Genomic DNA, 19528 nt, shown 5'->3' with positions numbered 1-19528 from the left:
CTTTCACATCTAACATGTATTTAAACACACAAAATTAGAAATAGATACAATGAACAATGCATACATTAAAGCCACACTGAAGCTGGAAGGTGTCTAGTTGAAGCTTGGTTTTTTTTAAACTAAGATGCAAGAAAGGACTTTCCTATCAGCTACTAGTGGAGATAACTTAGAATAGTAGAAGTGTGTTACCCCATATACTCACACAGCCTTGTGTCTGGTTACATTCCATTCCAATGAGAATGAAATACATCTTCGTAGTGAAGAAAGAAAATAATATTGTAACAGTGTGTAAATAGATAAATGCAAATTAGGAACACCAGTTTCAAAACCAGCCTCACATAATAAAAGTCTTCTAACAAAACTGTTTCCAGAAACCTCATTAAATTTGACAGACTATTTCTTGTTGGCATCTTTAGAGTCTATTGTCACAGAGATGACTTGTTAAGGATACTTATGCATACATTCTGATTACTAGATGGTCTTATGACTTTCATACCTTACAACAATACTGTACAACAGAACTTTCTAGACAGAGGAGATTTTCTGCCGTTTGCTGGTTACTATGACAGTCACTGAACAGATACAATGATTAAACACTTAGAATGTGCTGGAGGAGCTAAATTTTAATTCTGGTGACTTCCCGTTAACTTGAATTTATTAAATAGCCATATATTTCTAGTCGTCCATATTGGGTAGCAGATCTAGAGCTATCTCAAAATCTTTTCCATTTATCACAGCCTAAACACTGGTTTCTAACTACACAACGTAAGTAGTCAGAATTGGGAAATCTCACCCCAAGATCAAATACTATCAACAATGAGTAGTTTTTCTCCATTTAGAAATGTTGAAATTCTACACATCTGCTGCCATGTAGCCGTGTCTTATGGCCTGGATCCCATTTTCACTGCTGTTATCTAACCTATGGCTTCCTGGGTAGCTTAGCTTTGTGTTCTATATTCTGCTGATCTGTGCCCTTGGGCGTCTCAGCTTGGTCCTGCAGGATGACTCAGCTGTATTAACCATGAGCCCAGGCTCCCACACTCTTTTTCTCCATAAGGAGATGCAGATTCCACTGGAGTCATATTTCATTGGTATTTTAGTAAATAAATCTTGCCTGAAGTTCAGAGAGTACAACAGCCACACTGACTAGCTTTACAGACCAGGCAGTGGTGACATACAGCTTTAATCCAAGTAGTCACACTAGTTTGTCATAGAAACCAGGTGGTAGTGGTACATGCCTTTAATCCCAAAACTAGAGAGACATATAAACCGGGAGGAGACAGCTCTCACACAGGGTCTCATTCTGAGATTCCTGGAGGCAGGATTGCCTATTAGAACTAAGGTAGAGGTAAAAGCCAGTGGTTGGCTCTTTTGCTTTTCTGACCTTCATGTTGAACCCCAATTTCTGTCTCTGGGTTTTTATGAATTGTGCTACATTCCACTTCCAGACCATAACTAGGCATCAACTCCATGGTTCTAAATTCATGCCTGGTTCTGCTTTCTCATCTTCTCAAAGCTGTAACTCCTTGAATGGGTTGTACACAATTTGATGACATGATCCCTAAAATAATACTGTTATATTTACTACAACAATCTTCTGTAGCCCTCAAATCCAAAACACTGGTCACTCAGAGAGAAGCAGCAATCCTATTGTTTGGGTGAGAGAAAAAAAGGCTAAAGCTGACTCCTGATATTTCTTCACAGAGAGCAGAAAATTGCACTAACAGCACCTGGTGTGACAGGAAGATTTTTGATCAGAACCACACAGGGTCGTTGTTGCAGAGAGATGGCAATCTTCTCCAACTGCTTCTCATAGTTTTAACTTAATAATTAACTGGAGTACAATCTGTTATTAAAATTCTCTTCATGGTTCATAAGGTTTTGCAGTAAACACAGAAGTCTGCATGCCATTGTGCTAGAAGTGTAAAGAGCCCGAAGCCTCCCTAGCAGCAGTGTCTGCAGCTTATGTTCTACTGTTGTTCAGGTGACATACCGCACATCCTTCACTGCAGAGCAGCAGATCGGCTAACCCAGAAAACCAGAGGATACTATAGCACAATACCATGCAGAGACAGGGTAGGTCTACACTGCAGTTAATAGCAAACTAGAGAAACCAAGGTGCAGTTCCACTAAAGGACAACCAAGAACCTCCAACTTGGAGAATTTACACTAGCAGAAAAAAGGAGATTTGCACTTACAAGACTATAAATGGAAAAATTGAAGACATAAGAGAATAGAAATGATGACCAAATTCTCAAAACAAGGCAATGCACAGTTCCTATTGTGATGTCATAGCCAGGACAGTAGTAATTGGTGCCTGTTGTTTAGCTTGCCCTCTCTGTTCCTCTGTCTGGTTCAAACACTAGCTCAAAAGAGTTGAGAAACTCACGAAGAAGTGTGACCCAGTGGTATCTGGGTGGCCCAGAAGGGGCCAGAATGCAGCAGCTATAATCCCAGCAGCTCAGAAAGGACAGTAGCTTAGCAGCATAGAGTCCTTGATTTAAACCTTGGCATAGCCACTATTATTATCTTGGTGTCTGGAGAAGATTGCTCTTTATTCCCGAATTCTTCTTCCTCTTTACTAAAAGAAGTGTGATGATGCCCACCTCATAGCTTTAACTTGAAGATTGTTTGAGATAAAAAACACAAAGCAATGTGACATACAGCATTTGCTTAATAAATGTTATTTCTTGTTATTGTCATACTTTCTGCTCTTGGTTTTAAGAAAGTCTTTAAAACAAAAAATTCTTGGGACTGGAGACATGGCCCAGCAGTTAAAAGTACTTGCTGTATTTGTTGAAGACCTGGTCTGATTCCCAGCACCCACCTGGCAGCTGACATCCATCTGCCACTACAGTTTCACGAGATCCAATGCCCTCCTTGGGGACTGCACACATGTAGTGCACAAACATATACACAGTTAAACATTCATACATATAAATAATGCAAAGCCCACAATAAGCAGTCAAGGTGGATCTATAGGTTGACTGAAATTCTACAAATATATTCCTTCTTGAAAAACGGAAGAATGAGTAAAATGCATTTTCAAGATCTCATCTTGGCTATGAGATTCATGTTCAATAAGAAAAGTTTCATTCTGGTTGGCAAGATGGCTCTGCAGATAAAGGTGCTTGCCATTAGGGCTGACAACTCAAGTTCAGCCCCACGGACCTACGTGGTATAAGGACAAAGCAGACTCCTAAAAGTTGTCCTCCGCCCTACTCAAGGGCAGCATAGTGAGTGCCCATACACATACACGCCTCTAGTTTTCTTCATGAAACAGAATATATAATGCAGAAGGCCTCCTCAGAGTCCTTCCTGGTACTTTACAGGGAAAAGAATCAATCATGCTACTTCCTCTAGCATTGTTTGAAGCTTACCAGTGACTTCTGCATTAATTCTGAGGCCATCTCACAGGAGAGTCTGTAAAGAATGCTCCCTCGGGTCACAGAGATCTCCCCCCTTTTCCTGACATCCCAACTGAATTTACACAGAGACCTGGGACAAGTAAGAAGCCTAGGAGAAGAATCTTTCACATCCACCTGGGAGGGCAGACAGACACACAGTGCACAGCCACCATACTTCCAGGCAAAAGCCCACTGGCACAAATTGTGCCTGAAAAAAATAAAAGGGCTCCTTTCAGTAAGCAGTAGAAAAGAAATCCAGGGCTCTCGGTGGATCCAAAAACCTGTGTTTAAGCAAAACCACAGCGTGGCTGTGCCTATTTTGTTTTCTTTAGCTTTCCTAAAAAACTTCTATTTATGTGTTCTTGATGTTACCAACCTAAAGTCTGGCCCTCAGTAGGTTTCCTATGCTCAGCCACAGACATGAGCTTCACTGTCTCGCAGCCTCAGTACCAGGGATGGGATCGAACAGTAGAGGAGGCCTCGCTGACTGCATCCAGATAAAACAAGATGCTTCGGGAAAAGGTATAGAAGCTGAAAGTTGCTGCAAATTAAAGTCAACATGGTAAAAGCCTGCTTCTTCACAGAATAGTGGAAGGTATATCTCAAAACACTCCCAGACTAGAATATAAGTCAGAGTCTCTAGTTGAGACTGTCGAAGAGCCAAGACTGAAAATGTCCTAAGTTAATAACAATATGCAGGATTCTTTTATAATCTCTCTCCTATTGGTAACCACACTGCTTCTAACAGACCTTAAAATGAGTCTACTCCCAATAGAAAACTGAGATTTCTCTCCAATCATCTCAACTTCTGACTTGATTTGAAAAATGTGGTCAGAGCCGGGAGCCATGCGCACGTGTGGATTTGATTCCATCTGCACTCCTGCCCTAATTCTTGTGGCTTGGACCTCCTCCAGATGCTCTGCCTTACTCTGTGGTTTGTATTTGAGATCCCTTCTCCTGATTCATTGCATTCTCCTGATTGACAAACAGATTTAGATATGAAAACAAACAGTTACCTGCCTGTAATTGGTTTCTAACAGCTGCGCTGTTGTAGGCTTTTAAACCACAGTGAAGTTGCAGCCCAGATATGCTTCCTGCTCAGTTCAGGGCAGGGCGGGGGTGGGGAGTGCTGGAGTTTTACTTGTATTCTACCATTTAGGAGCCTTGACTATTCACCAAGACAATCCATGACTTAGATGTATCTATAATCTATTTACTCTATAAACTGAAATATTTGTATAATTTTATATTTCATAAATTGAATTTAAGTGAGCATACACTAGACTTTAATTTTCTAGACTGGTAGGCCTTTTGATTGATCAAATGCAGAATAATCTTCAAAGGAAACGAGTTACCTGCTGTTATATGCACCACTTTACTGATAGGTTAAAATATTATACCAAAATTAATTATCTAATAATAGTTTGCCTTATAACACCACCTGAATTACACAAAGCACATCAGACTAGTTACAAGAACAACTTTCATGCTACCAACAATTGTAACTTCCTCTGAATTCCAGAGTAAGAGAGTGGGGCCTAGCATTTTAAAATTCCTGTGGAAATCAAATGTATTTTAAGTATCAGCTTTGATTATTTAATCAGACAACTTGCATTTTGCCCTGGCTAATTTTGAAGGCTGATAATATTTTACTCATAAAATAATTGCGCACCTGTTGTGATGGGAGCCCGGTTAAACAAATGTGAGCAGCAACACAACTCTTCACTTTAACTGCAGAACACAGATCTCTTATTATTGTGTGAAGAAACCTATTTTTAAAGGCACAGAATGGATCTCATTTAGATCCAATCTCTTCTATACAGAGATGTTAAAGAATATCATAAAACACACACAACAAATAGCTGAGAGGAAACACTGGATGAGTCTACTGAACCAGATGCCTTCAGAATCCCACCTGTCATCAAAAACCTGTCTTCATCTGCCTCGCTCCCTCTCCTGGCCAAACCATCTTAATGATGGTGAGCTATTTCTGTGAAGCGTGTACTTTCTTTCCAGTTTGTGATCAAAGGAGAAAATAAAACGAGGGTCGACAGAAACTCTACCCCTCTCGCACTTTTCTTATTTTCAGACCCTTTCAGCATTAGGGGTCTTTTTCAGTACCCAAATTCTCTGAGCTTTAAAAAAAAAGTCTGGGCAATCATGAAGAGAGTCAAACTTGGACCTTTTCTCTGTGGTTTCTGTCATTTTGAACAGACTTCCTAAAAGCTACCAACTTGTGTCTATTTAGTCCATTTCTTGGTGTAATCCATACCAAAGTGCTGGAAAGAGGCTCAAGGAAAAATAATTTATCTGAAGTTAAGCTAGCTAAAACCTGCATTCAGTTATAACGTCTCCACTGACTCTGGAGGCAGGTGGTGTGGCCAATGGTCCACCCCCTTGAAGGCTGTATTCAAAGTAGGGTTTATTTTATGTTACTAAACTTGGAGACTGTATCCTTTACAATGTAGGGCCTATGCTAATTTCATCCTGGCTAATGTAACATATGTTTACCACCAGGGTTCAGAAAGTGAGTGAATTTTTAAAAGTGACCTAAATTCTCCAGAGTTTTCTTTTTCAATAGTTTAATGTAGACATTTAGATTGAAGGGGAATCACAAATAAACGAATAATTGCATCAAATTCCCCCAGCGCATTAAATATGCACTCAGTGGTAATTACCAACATTGGTAACAAATTTAAAATGTAGAGAATAATGTACAATTTATGCTCGGTGCATAGTCCTTATTCAGAAGAACAGCATTTGGACAAAAATACACACATTTTATTAAGTGGTCTGCCTGTTTTTTGCTTTTTTTTTCCCATTCAGACAAATGACCTAAATAATTAGGATGGTAGAGGTCCAGAAGCACATGCCAGTTTTTATGGGATGTAGCCATGCCCCCACCCTGAGAATTTGCTCAAGAGCTAACTCTAAACTAAAGCAATATCTAGGGTGTACCCTGGCTCCTTTACTGTGCTAAACACAGAGCACTGGTAGGCCCCAAAAGAACAAGAGACTAAAAATGTTCCAGGACTTTTTCTTCCAAAAATTAGTCGTGTATAAATATTACCACAAATGTATATTTTAAACCTCTGTAATATATTCAAATGAAAAAGGCTGAGGTGAAATACATCAAATGAATGTTAGTATATTTAGCTTTTTTTCTAGTTTGTATTTACTAAAGTCTCTGTATAAGTGCTAAGACAAGTGTGTACATAGTAAATTTCATTTACCACAGCTACTTTTAAAACAAATTAAGCCAATACAGGAGAGGTATCTCCAACAATAATCTCAGAACTCAGGAGGTTGAAGCAGGAGGATTGCCATGTCCTAGGCTAGCCTGAGCTACAGTGTAAAATTTATTCCCAAAAATCCCTCCCAAAACAAAAACAAACAAAAAACCTCATGCAAAGTATGTGTCAGAATTTTTAACAGTGGAATCCTATTTTAACAAAAAGAACTAGTTACATTGAAAGTCATTTAAATTTTTTGAGTAAGACAATTCGACCTTGCTTAAACACAATTGTTTAATAATACTACAAGAGTTGGGAGGTCTGTGATATCTATCTTGCCTATTGTCACAAGATGGAAATAAGGCTGGACTAATGTGTACAGACCTATCTTATCTGAAAGTACTTTAATTATCAACAAGATGATTTTTGGTTGAGCAAACATTAACAACATACTCTGTGTTGTAAACTTGACAGATGTATATGATAATGGCAGTTTCTTGGCCTATGAGATATCCTCTCAGACTTACACTTGCTGGCTCCTTTCCTATAAAATCACTTGTGATATAAGAGGTAGTTACCAAATACCCTTCTTCCTGTTCCCACTGGAAACCAACCAGAAACTTCTTTCTTTACAATTCTATATGACCTAATGAATACATATACTTGCCTCTATATTCCTGTCACCACTAAATGTTCCAAACATTCCAGCCCTCTTGAAGCCGACCAATCATTTCAGATAAGTTGCATCCTCTACATGGCTGATTCTACCTCCATGGAATCATCAAAATGCAGAGTAAGTAAAACTTAAATTGATGTCTTGGAAGACATATTACACTCAGTTCTTCTCACTTTGATGAACATGGAAAACTGTGACGATGACAGCGAGCGGTCTCGTTCAGTTTGACTAGACGTGCCATTGCGCTTGCAGACCCCCTCTGTACAGTGACCCTGTTAGTGAGATCTACTCATCACAGACCATATGGGCGAATGTATGGGTGTTAATGGCTATGTTCTGGGTTTGTATACTATTTTTGAAATTTTTTAAAAAAGTTTCTGTTTAAAGAATATTACCTACTGTGGTAGAGAACTCCACCCCGCCCCCACCCCCGTCAGCCTATATCTGATATACACCATTAAAACCCCAGTGTGTTTCACTAATTCCACCAGGAGAAATACAGATGTCCTGCTAGCTACCATTCCCTGGTAAGCAATCTAAAGGCTTCCAGGAAATTGCTAATGACCTTCATTTGACTGAAAAATCTAGGCTGCAATTAGTGAAGTTTTTCTCCTCCATACTGTTGTGATATTTATTTTCATCACAGAAACCAGGAAGGAAAAAGTAAGGTGCATTGTTTTCACGTTACATCAAAACGTATCACTTTTAATTTTTGCTATATCCCGAATGGACTAATGCATATTAATGTAATCATAATTGCACAAGAATCCTTTAGTTCTTTTTACTTCTTCCCAATTTTGCCTCCTTTCTGACTCTGGTATGTAGCTCTTGCTAAAATTAGCCTTTTAAAAATGGAATCACTGGGAATATTTTATAATTGGAGACTATTTTTACATTTAAGAATCTTTCATAATTAAAACTTTTGAAACCAGATATGATTTTAAAGTTTTGTGTTCTAATTATAATAATTAACTACAAGAGAGAAGTTTCCGATTCTTATTCATTGAATTTAAAATATGATTATGTGGTCAATGTAGTAACAATAAAGAACAATTTTAGCCAGTGTTATATTTATAAGCAGAACCTGCTATTAAACTTTAGTATTTTCTTTTATGTAAACATTGATTTCGTTAATTAGATTCAGCTGATCTCACCCCAACATATCGATTTCTTTTAATCCCAACAGTTAACAATGAGTCTAATGTATCACAATACTTTAGACCTTAATCATATAGTAGGAATTTTTGCCGGTAGCTTTTGTTAGAATTTTAATTAAGAAGACCTTGCGTCTCCAACCTCCAGTGGAGGGGGGAGGTTTTAATTGCTTGCATGTATATCACACAGACTTCAAAAGAAGGAAAAGATGTTTATAGCAGAGAGTATAAAGGAGAGCTCCGAGATGTCTACACTCATGCAAAGCGGTGTAATTAGAAACCGTGGGTGCTGCTGGATTCAGATGTGTATGTGTTCAGAAGGGGCTGCTCTGTGCATTTGTTGCTGGCTAAAGGAATCCAGGAGTTCTCCTGTAATTACTCGCTATTGATTACAAGACGTCCAAAAGACTTTGTGAAATTGGCTAAACATGTTATTTGGAGCAGAATACTAAGTTTCTGCCGTGGTAATTTACCATGTGGTTTAGAGCAGTGACTTTCTGGACTGATGTGGAGAAACGCAAGTCAGATTGTGTAGCAGACAAAAAGCCTCCAGCCCTAATTTTTGGAGTGCCGGTGATTTTTGGTGTGACTCTGAAGTCCTACACTACAGGGACATGTACAAGAGGTACTGGACCAATCAACAGCACCAGCTCATAAGACCAGAGGTAAGAAGACGGCATCCCTGAACTCACAAGTTAGCATCTAAAGCAACTCAGTGCATTAAAAAAAAAAAATCAATTTAGAAGTTTCAGATACATGGAATCTAAACAAGCAATGACATGCTATTATTGGAATAGTTTTTTTTAATCCCCAAATAAATATCCTTTGGTGGGTTTATTGGCAAGTTGGCATAAGATTCGCCCTCAAATGTTCCTGTTTTGTTTTGTTTCTAGGATTTAGTAATTTTTATAAATATATGTGAGAGCCAGCTTATATGTATGAGCATCATGTGCATGCCTGGTATCTATAGAAGCCTGACACAGACATCATGTGCCTTGGAGCACCATCTGGGTGCTGGGAACTGAACCTGGGTCCCCTGCTAGTGCACCAATATTCTTAACCACTGAGCCATCTCTCCAGGTCCATCTCTTATTTTTTGAAGCCTCCCCAGAGGAGGAAGAGATTACCATATATTTATGAGTAGAAATTCAGGAAAACTCATTTATAAATAAATATGCAAAGTATACAGTAGTAGTTCCTGCCCAGCCAAGCGAATCCTATGATTGCTTATAGCAGAAAACGGTGGGCAGCATTAGTCCTAGAACAGAGGATTATGGAAACAAAAACAAGGTAGGGAGCAAGTACCCACGCACTCTAGTATAGTTTAGGTCCATAAGAGACTAAACAAAACAGAAGGCACTAGACAGGTCAGTCAGCGACTGTGGTGCTGAATACTGATTCTGTGAGAACTGGAAGATCCATTCTGACCCTGCCTAAGCAACTTCTAGAACACCCCACCCTGTTTGACCTTTAAGACCCACTGTGTCCTGAAATCAAACCACAACTCTGCATACCTGTCCTTCCATGGAGGGTTCTTGTTGGCATCAAAATGGAAATGAATCCAGGCCCTCAGAAGTACTTCACAGGGCTGTTGGAATGAAGTTCCTAAATGGTTCCTGCTGTACTTTACTTATGTGTTCTCTCTGGTTTTGGGAACAGTCTCACTGTGTAGTCCAGGCTCACCTCAAACCCACAATCCTTCTGCCTCAGCCTTGTGAGTTCTAGGATTACAGTCCTGACCGCATACCCAGATTACCTTTATGTTTTCACTTCAGTAGTTGCTACAAGCACAGCTGTGGTAGTTTGCATTCTATGTGGCATATAGTTTCTAACTTGAAGTCTTTTACAAGCAGCCCTGACAAAAGAACAGGGCAGCATCTCTGCTCTTCAGCATGAATGTTGAGAACTGAAGCTGGCTAAAGTCAAATCCCTCAGACACAGAAGTGAACACATGATTGTACTTCAGTAATAGCTTCGAAAAACACTGGAACCATTTACAGAAATGCCACTGAAAAATGTATTTTCAGTCATTTTTCCATCAGAAAAAAAACTACTTCATCTTTCTAAGCTATAGGTGGCCATACCTACCTTGTATGCTTTTACCTTATACCTAAATGTATGTAGTGAAACATTTACTCATAATTAACACTAGAAAGGAATCATTTTTTTCCTTATTTCCTTCATCACGCATCATCTTTTGGTGTCTCTTGTCATCTGGCTGTTTGACAAACACAGCACAGTTCAGTCCGTACTAACGCAAACAACTGTTTCCCTGGCACAGTTCCCAAAGAAGTGCCTTCCCATGAAGCACGAGATGCCAGCGGAAGATTGGGAAGCAGGGAGACTGGCTCAAAACCTTTCCTACAAACTGAATAGGGTGAGCCTCTGCACAGCGATAGGACACAGATCCATATGCTGTAGGCATGGCTCTGGGTCACCACTGCATTCAGAAATGTGTCAAACCATGGCTATCCTGGAATCCTCCCAAACTTGGCACAACTGAAACTTGACCACACTTCTGTCTTGTACTGTCTTCTTGTCACAAGTCTCCACCCTTCTTTCAGTCATTTAAGCATGGATAGCAGTAAGGTTTGTATAGTGAGGCCATGTTGTCATGTTACATGTCAAAATCAAAGGTACACACAGGGCCAGTGCATGCCACGGGGAGACAGGGGCCTGGTCCAGTTTTCCCTCTGACAGTGGTAAGACCTCAGAGAACTTAAAGACACTCTATCACATCAGGCAGAGACTTCTGAAGCCCCCACTCTACAACTTCCTGCATCACTCTGAATGGCTTGTTTTCTGTTCTGCTTTACTCAGTTGTCAGAATCAACTATCATAAACATTAAATATTTTAGAACTTTTGTTATTTTCTCTTTGGTTGATTTTGAGACAGTCTCCTTGTGTAGCCCTGGCTGGCCTGGGAACGTGTAGTCTAGGCTAGGCTAGGCTAGATCTACTTGCCTCTGCCTCCCTAGTGCTAGGATTAAAGGAGAAAACCATCATATCTGGACTCTTGCTCTGTTTTTTTTTTTTTTTAAGAGAGGGTCTCATTATGCAATCCTGACTATCCTGGATTTCACTAAATAGACCGTGGTGGTCTTTAACACCCAGAGAGCTACTTGTCTCTGCTCCCAAGTGCTGGGATTAAAGGTTTGCACTGCCATGCATGCCTCAGCCTCCAGAGTTAAACGTGTGAGTCAGCACTCACAATTTTAGCTACTTTTACACTTCTATTGTGTAAGCAATAAAGAATCTCATATTCCCTGTTGATACAGGATGGAAACCTCATGTTTCAGACACCCTAAGTTAACACACACACACTCCAACTATATTAATATCAAATGCCACAACTTCTTCAAATGTTGTTTTGTGTTTTAAGAACAAGCTCTCTGTTATCCCAACTCCCTAAAACAGCACAAAACAGAATTTTTTCTCCTACCCAACACAACTTCAAGTCAGATAGTATGTGTGAGGCTGATCCCTCCTTCCTGTCACAATAAATGTTTGGAGCTTTTCTCATGAGACTGCTGCTCTTAAACTCGTGCACGTTACCCCATTTTAGTCCCAAGTATTGTGGTGACTGGAAAGGAAGTGGCCTGCAGAAATGCGGCAGTGCACAACGCTGTGAAGTCTCCTCTTGGCATATTTAAAGGGTGCTTGGGGAGTATTTCAGACGTTCGTACCATACTGAGAAAAACAGAACTCTTTGAGGTAATGTTCTTATCAATTGGCTTGACTACAAACCACCCAACCAGAATCTATGTGTAATAGAAACATACTGTTATCTGCCTTAAATATAAACAATAAAAGCAGTGGCTGGAGAGATGACTCAGTGGTTTTAACACTTGCTGCTCTTCCAGAGGACTCAAGTGTGGTTCCCAGCATCCATGCATAACAGCTCCCAAACACCTATAACTCCAATTCAATTTGATCTGACCCCTCTAGGTTTCTCAGGGACCTTTATTCCTGTGCATATAGCTACACAGGCACATACATACACTTAACTAAAAATAATAAAATAAACCACTAAAGAAACAACAACAACAACAAAAAAAAAACCACTAGTCAACACAGACTCAATGGCAACTCATACAGTGTCTCTCCTATTTCAGCTGTAGTTTGACCACTATTGACTATCCCCTGATTTTAGCAGCCTTGTGGTGCTTCATTTGGATAGTATTACACGAAGCAAGTTTTAAAGTGAAATCTTTAAAAGAAATTACTGTTTCTTAGTTGTATAGAAATATTAAGCTCTCTGGATTGAAGGCTCATTTTTTAATAATCTTTTATCCATTCTATGATTTCTCGATTATCCCACCAGGATTGATGGTGGCTATTCCCTCCTTTCAGTAACTCTGTTACACTGTATGACTTGTTTGTTTCTCTGTAGCTTTGGAGTTTGTCCTGGAACTCACCCTATAGACCAGGCTGGCCTCGAACTCACAGAGATCTGTCTGCCTCTGCCTCCTGAGTGCTGGTATTAAAAGCATGTGCCACCACACCCAGCTAAACTGTATGACTTTCAAACTTATAGAAAATATTTAAAGACAGATTAGTTATCAAATCATGTAATTATTAAACATTCATAAAATGACAAAAATTCTAAAAGCAAGATGATGTGACTGGCATGCTGGAAAGGAGTGGGACCAACACACAAGCCCTAACATCACCCCTTTAAGGAAGAGGGGAAGTAGTAGAAAACCTACTGCCAGGGGAAAGTGAAAGGCAAGAGGAAAAACAAATTTGCAAAAGTGAAATTCAGATATATAACAGAAAACATGCAGGAGACCTGAAATAGCAGATGCTGTATATTAAATCCATGTTAATACATTTGAAAATCTCACAAACTATATGATTTTAAAAAATACTTTATGACCACCCACAGAGACAGTGGGGCTGATCTATTGTGAGCTCACCAAGGCCAGCTGGACTGCGACTGAAAAAGCATGGGATAAAACCGGACTCTCTGAATATGGCGGACAATGAGGGCTGCTGAGAAGCCAAGGACAATGCCACTGGGTTTTGATCCTACTTCATGTTCTGGCTTTGTGGGAGCCTAGCCAGTTTGGATGTCCACCTTCCTAGACCAGGATGGAGCGGGGAGGACTTTGGACTTTCCACAGGGCAGGGAACCCTGACTGCCCCTCAGACTGGAGAGGGAGGGGGAGAGGAGTGGGTTGAGGGGGAGAGGAGAGGGAGGAGGGGGTAAAAGGGAGAAGGGGAGGGAAATGGGAGGCAGGGAGGAGGCGGAAATCTTTTTTTTCAATAAAAAAATTATTAAAAAAAAACAAAACTGACACCTAAAAAAGTATGAAGCTCTGGTGTTTTTCTGAATATATTATTCAAATTTCAAGAAAGAAAAAATACATACTCTACTTGATATGTTACATTATCTAGAAAGGAAAGAAAAGGCCAATTCTACTTTGAACTCTGGAAGTAATATATTATATAATATGTGTATGTGTATATCATATATTCTATTACATATATGCTATATACTACAAATAAAAAAGTCACAAATTAACACAATTTATAAGAGATACATCCTGCAGGACATGGTGGGGCATGTCTGTCATATCAGCACAAGGGAGCTAGAGGCAGGGGAGGCAAGGTCATCCTTGGCTATTATTAATTCAAGGCCAGCCTGAGCTACATGAGATGGTATTTCAAAAAGAAATTAGTTTATTTTAATACAAAGTTTAAAATACTAAAACCAACACTATAAGTTAAAAACTATGCCAAAATCCCTGCTACTGACTGTATTGCTCAGTACTGTTCTTAGCAATCTAGGCAAGGTGACGAGGAGACAGGGAGTCATTCTTGTCAGCTGCAACATGATGAGGCCTAATGAGCCCCCAAAGGGAAATTAAGGAGTGAGCCAGTAAAATTAATCTGTAAAACTTAGTATAATCTCTAACTACAGGAACAGAAATAGCTCAAATATGGATAAAACAAAAGGAAATGTGCAGAATTAAAGCCAAAACTTTCCTGAGGGGCATAAGAATTGATTAGGGAGATTGAGAGGTAGCTCTGTGGTTAAGAGCATTATAGTAGTCGTCTGGGTTCTGTTCCCAGTACCTTCATGGTGGTTCACAACTACCTGTAACTTCAGTTCCAGAGGAATTTAATGCCCTCTTCTGGACACAGTGGGCACTGCATGCACATACTTGCAGGCAACACACACAAATATAAAGAATCTTCAAAAAAGAATTGAATAAATTGTGCTCAATAAAAATATGCAATTAAAAAAATATGCAATTTTATAAATATGTCTGCTCACCCAATAGTTTATATAAAGGTAATTTTAAGACATTTTGCAATGTTAATTATCACACTGATATAAAACAACCCAAGATAAACTTTAGTAAAAATTGAAAATATGTTGGATAAAAGTTATGATAAATATGAAATATACTATATCAACAATTATTGAAGTACTAGAAAAAGTTTATATAAATGGTTCCAAATGTATAATTAAGTGTAAGGAGAAATCCTATTCCCAGTCAAGAGGGGTCTGAACATTTAGTCGGAGTGTATAATGTTATTTTATCACTGCTTAAAACAACTATAACTCTAGTTGACATAACACATCAAAATATAGTCAGGAGGGAAGAAAAAGTTAAATGCTTCTACACAGAACTAATTGAAAGAAAATATGGCAAAATCGTATCTAATCTCAAGAGTGGGAGAAGCCGGCACAAACCAACTGCAACAGTCACGCATGCAAAGGGAAAGAAAGGCAGGCGTGTGTGCACCAGGGTGTGAAGCTATGAAACACCCAGAGTCCTCACGCTCTGGACAAGCCCTTCAGAAGGAAATGAGCAACTTGGTGTTGAACAAAAGGCTTGGTTGACTCAGGGAAGCCTCATTTTGTGCCACGTATTTGCCAAAAATGATTTTTAAAGATTGTCTATCCAAATGAAACCTATACTGAGAAGTAGCAGCTCATAGGGGATGTACTAACTTTATACAAAACTTAGGGAATAGATGAAAGCTGAAACAGAAAGCTTGTGCCACCGGATTTAGGCATAATTAAAGAATGCTTTTGTTTTATTGTGTGATTTTTTTCTGCTTTTTACAAATAAATATGTACAAACTGCAGCTGGCCAAGTCACACACAGAACCAAAAAAAGAAGAAGTGTGTTCTCCCAGCAACAGTTAAAGTATTCAAATTACCGCTTTAGCTACAATTTTTAATGTCTAAGTTAATAAATGATGTACGTAATATTTGTGGTGCAAAATGCTAAAATTTATAAAAAGAAAAATTGTAGAACACATTAAATGGAAAATTCAGTAATAATATTAACATTTATGTCTATAAAATTCAAAATAGCTCACCATTGGAAGCTCAAATAACTACAGGACCTCCAGAGAAACGAAGTGGAAAGGCGTGGGTCTGCGTGTTTCACTTTTGAGAATTAAAAATTTTGAGCACCCGAAACTTTTGTTATTTTTTTTTGGCTTTTTAAACTCATAATTAGAATTAAATATAAATAAGAGTGAAAGGTACAGGGAAACACACCCTGAAGTGTATAAAAGCCAGAGTTCCTCATCACAGAGATAATAAAGTGTTAGCTTCCATGCTGCTAGGAGAAAGCAAGACCCCCATCGCTCATGTTGGCAAACGCTTGCCTTTGCATAAGCCATTTCTGTCCTCACTGTTATAAAACCAATGACTCTGGGAAGAGGAGAAAACACAAAATGACGTGTGGAGTCACACAGCCCGTGTTATTGCAGCTGGATGGAGAATATGTCACTAGTGACTTTTCTTTCTACCCATCAGTTATGTTGGGATTCCTTTTTTTATGAGTACAAAGCAGAAGCAGTAAAATTCAAAATAATATTCCATTTTCACTTGATTCAGACACTCTGTTAGTTAATGGAAAGAGTTATTTACTCATCGTGGAAAGACAAGTGTTCTCTTCATTGGACTTCAAAGGGACAGAGATCTACCAGCTTTCTGTGATAAATTAAAAATAACGTTTTTGTGAGAGATCTACTACCAAATGATTGTCTTAACAGAGCTAAACAACCCAAATTTGTTTGCTAAATCCAGAGAACTAGTGTGACGGAGTCTCTGAAGTGTCCCTGCAAACTGAGTGTGGAAATGTGTGAGATGACTGACAGTGTTAATAGGTGGCCTAGCTTCCTCTCACGACGGGAAGTATAAGAATGTGACACTTCCTCGTGAGTTCACAGAAGCACAGACTTCACGCACAGGTGATGCAATGCTGAAATACATGGTACTCCTTCATCTCCTAATATTTCAAAAGGATTACATACAGGCGGGGGTGAAGCTATAGGACTTCCTAGCACCTTGTCTCATGCCTGTCTAGTTCAGTTCCCAGAAACACAACAATAAATAAATTAAAAGACAAAGATATTCGTGGAGTCAAAGTGCAGGAAGTGCTCAATTGCAGCACTCTTTGCTATGACTCAGTCCCCAATCTATGGGCACATCAGCAGTGACCATCACTGTACTGTGCTCCCAGTGCTTTGCTGAGTGCCAGGCGCTACAGTGGTGAGACTTCACTTGTGCCAATTCTTCCAAGGAGCGTATAGGTAGGTGCTCCTATCACCTCCGCAGAGACAGGGAGGACAAAACATAGAAAACGCCAGTGCTTTGGCCAAAACTACTCAGACACAATGAGAGGCTGGATGGGAACCAAGATAAACAGGTCTTAGAAATCAGTCATAAAATGCAATGTAGGGTATATTCCATCTGCTCTTGTTGGATTGCATACATAGCCTCTTTCCAGCAAAAGAAATTCACACAAATAACTTTAATCTGTAAATTGAGCTACTATTATGAGTCTAAGAGAAAAGCCAGGTATCTCTAAGTCACACTGCATTCTCTGACGAGACTTTCCCCCTATCGTGTCTGTCAAGTAAATTCACAAGGCAGTCTGTACACTGATGTCAGGGAGGGCAAAGGTCCACAGTGCACACCTAAGAGCAAAGACATCCAGGAGGGTGTCACCCCTACTCTTCCATGGATAACCTAGTTTAGAAGTCAGAGCTTAGGGTCCTGGCACAAAGGCCGGCAGCTGCATGGGGTAGGTGAAGTAATATCTGCACATTTGATACTTTTTATATTTTACCTTTGATTTCTCCAAGAAGGTCACTCGTATTTAGTCTTTCCATTTTTTCCTTCCAATCTTTTGAAAGTAGTTTTTCCATGCAGGAGGAATCTATTAAAATACAAAGGTAAGTATTAAAGATGTATACTACAGACCCAGAGAGCTAGACAATGGAGCAACTGGCTCAGTGGGAAACAAACAAAAGCTGTTTCTGTTGCTGTATGTTTAATCCTACCATTACTCTAATCATAAAACACCATGACTGAGGTAAACTATTGGCCCAGGGTGATACTGCTTGTAACCCATGCTTATCTGCATAAATATAGAGATATTTAATCAATGTTTATCATTTATCAGACTGATAAGAGAACAAAGGCTCTCCCCTACAGGTTTAAATTTATATGATATTTCTTTTAGCTCAGGTTATATTTTAAAAGTCTAACAAAATTTATATGCTGTACAGTAAATCGTTAAGGAAGAAGAGGCCAATTAACCTGTAACCACGTAGTCCTTAAAAAAGAAATACAACTTCTGCAAAACTAAAAAATAGACAAGTAAATAAAATCAAGATGCTTTTTGTACCCTCATAGTGAAAACTACTAAAACTTTTATATAGAAATGACACATGTGTTCATTAAAGAAAACACCTGTTTAAATAGCATCTGCTCTAGGGTGTGTTAGAATACTGTTCTAGACTACAGGGAGCAATTACATCTGTTTTCATAAAGACTCATAAGATTACAGAAATATAAACATGAGAATGCCCTAATAATGATCTCTTTTTCCTACATGCACTGTTTTCTTCTCTGGATTCAGATGGACTTACAAGCAGGCCTCCTGCTTACAACTGTCTACATGTACTTTTCCAGATCCGACTCTTAGCAAAATAGGCCATGTTTCCAGGGAATGCAGGCAGGTTTGAAAACTCCCATTAAACTTTAGCATTCCAAGTGTCAAAGTTCTGATAATTTTCTTTTTAAATTATATTTAAAATGGCTTCTCCAGTTCCAAATACTTTTTCTCCCCCATATCAGCACCTATCTCTTGAGTATTTTCTCTTTTGTTTTTTTTCCCCCTCTAGCTTCCAAATCGGCCTTGAATTTTTCAGATTGACAGTTAGGTCATGATGGCTCTAAAGGGCTTTGGAGGCTAGATAAGCTTTGGGAAAAGCAGGGATCCTTACTTAAGAGATGAGAAGACCACATGATTAGAAAGTCTTGCTGAAAACAATTAACATTTGTTTGTGACAAGAGCAATCAATTAGAAATTGGATGGAATCCAGATCCTAGTGTCATTAAAGAACTGATATTGTCACAGAACCCCACGTCCTTTCTACATAGACATTCCATTAAGTAAATGCCATCCGCCTCTTCCCTGATTTCTCTCCATTTCACAGTCATAAATGAGGTATGTAGTCTGTTCGATACCTATATTTTTTTCCTGTATTAAAACTGAGTTTATAGGATTAACAAGGCTTCAAATCTTCAAAGAAATGCCTGCCAGACATTTAGGTTTCTCCAATCAGTTTGGGATTTCGAAGCAAGATGATGATAACATCAGATAACAGATGAGAAAGATCAGTAAAAGGTCTTAAATTTTATACTCTACTAGGCTTGCTATATTTCCACCCATTCTTGTATGTTCTACCACTGAACTGTACTGATACCCACCAGCACAGATGCAGGAGTCCAAAACGTTTGGTTAAGTTAACCCAATACATCAAGGATGGCTACAAAGTCAGGTCAAGTGGACATATGCACACAAATGTAAAGCTTGTCTCTACTTTCTATAAATAGATTTGAAATACCCCAGAGGCCTGAGGAAAGAATGCTGATGCTCCATGAGAGACAAACATAGCTCTATGGACAAGGATATTTGCTGCAGCACAAACTCAATCAGCTTCACACAAGCTACACATTCCCAGGCTCCAGAGCATTTGACATTCTACTAAAACATCCTTTCTTGTTAATGCTGA

The 19528-nt window shown here is 39.1% G+C and overlaps 1 protein-coding gene across 13 annotated transcripts in view; it reads right to left on the bottom strand.

The window, feature by feature from the left end:
- Sox6 (SRY-box transcription factor 6) overlaps positions 1 to 19528 on the bottom strand; it is a 550414-nt gene that overhangs the window by 207127 nt on the left and 323759 nt on the right. For all 13 annotated transcript variants that reach the window (XM_050143185.1, XM_050143186.1, XM_050143179.1 and 10 more), the window contains one exon: positions 17575 to 17664. In XM_050143185.1, the coding sequence (XP_049999142.1) occupies positions 17575 to 17664 (90 nt within the window). The remainder of the gene's footprint in view (positions 1 to 17574; positions 17665 to 19528) is intronic.

This window comes from Alexandromys fortis, unplaced genomic scaffold, assembly GCF_014885135.2.
Source record: "Alexandromys fortis isolate MF-2015 unplaced genomic scaffold, M_Fortis_MF-2015_v1.1 scaffold_45, whole genome shotgun sequence".
Lineage (NCBI taxonomy): Eukaryota > Metazoa > Chordata > Mammalia > Rodentia > Cricetidae > Alexandromys > Alexandromys fortis.
The sequence above is the reverse complement of the archived record's forward strand: the minus strand, read 5'-3'. Positions and strand labels throughout refer to the sequence as shown.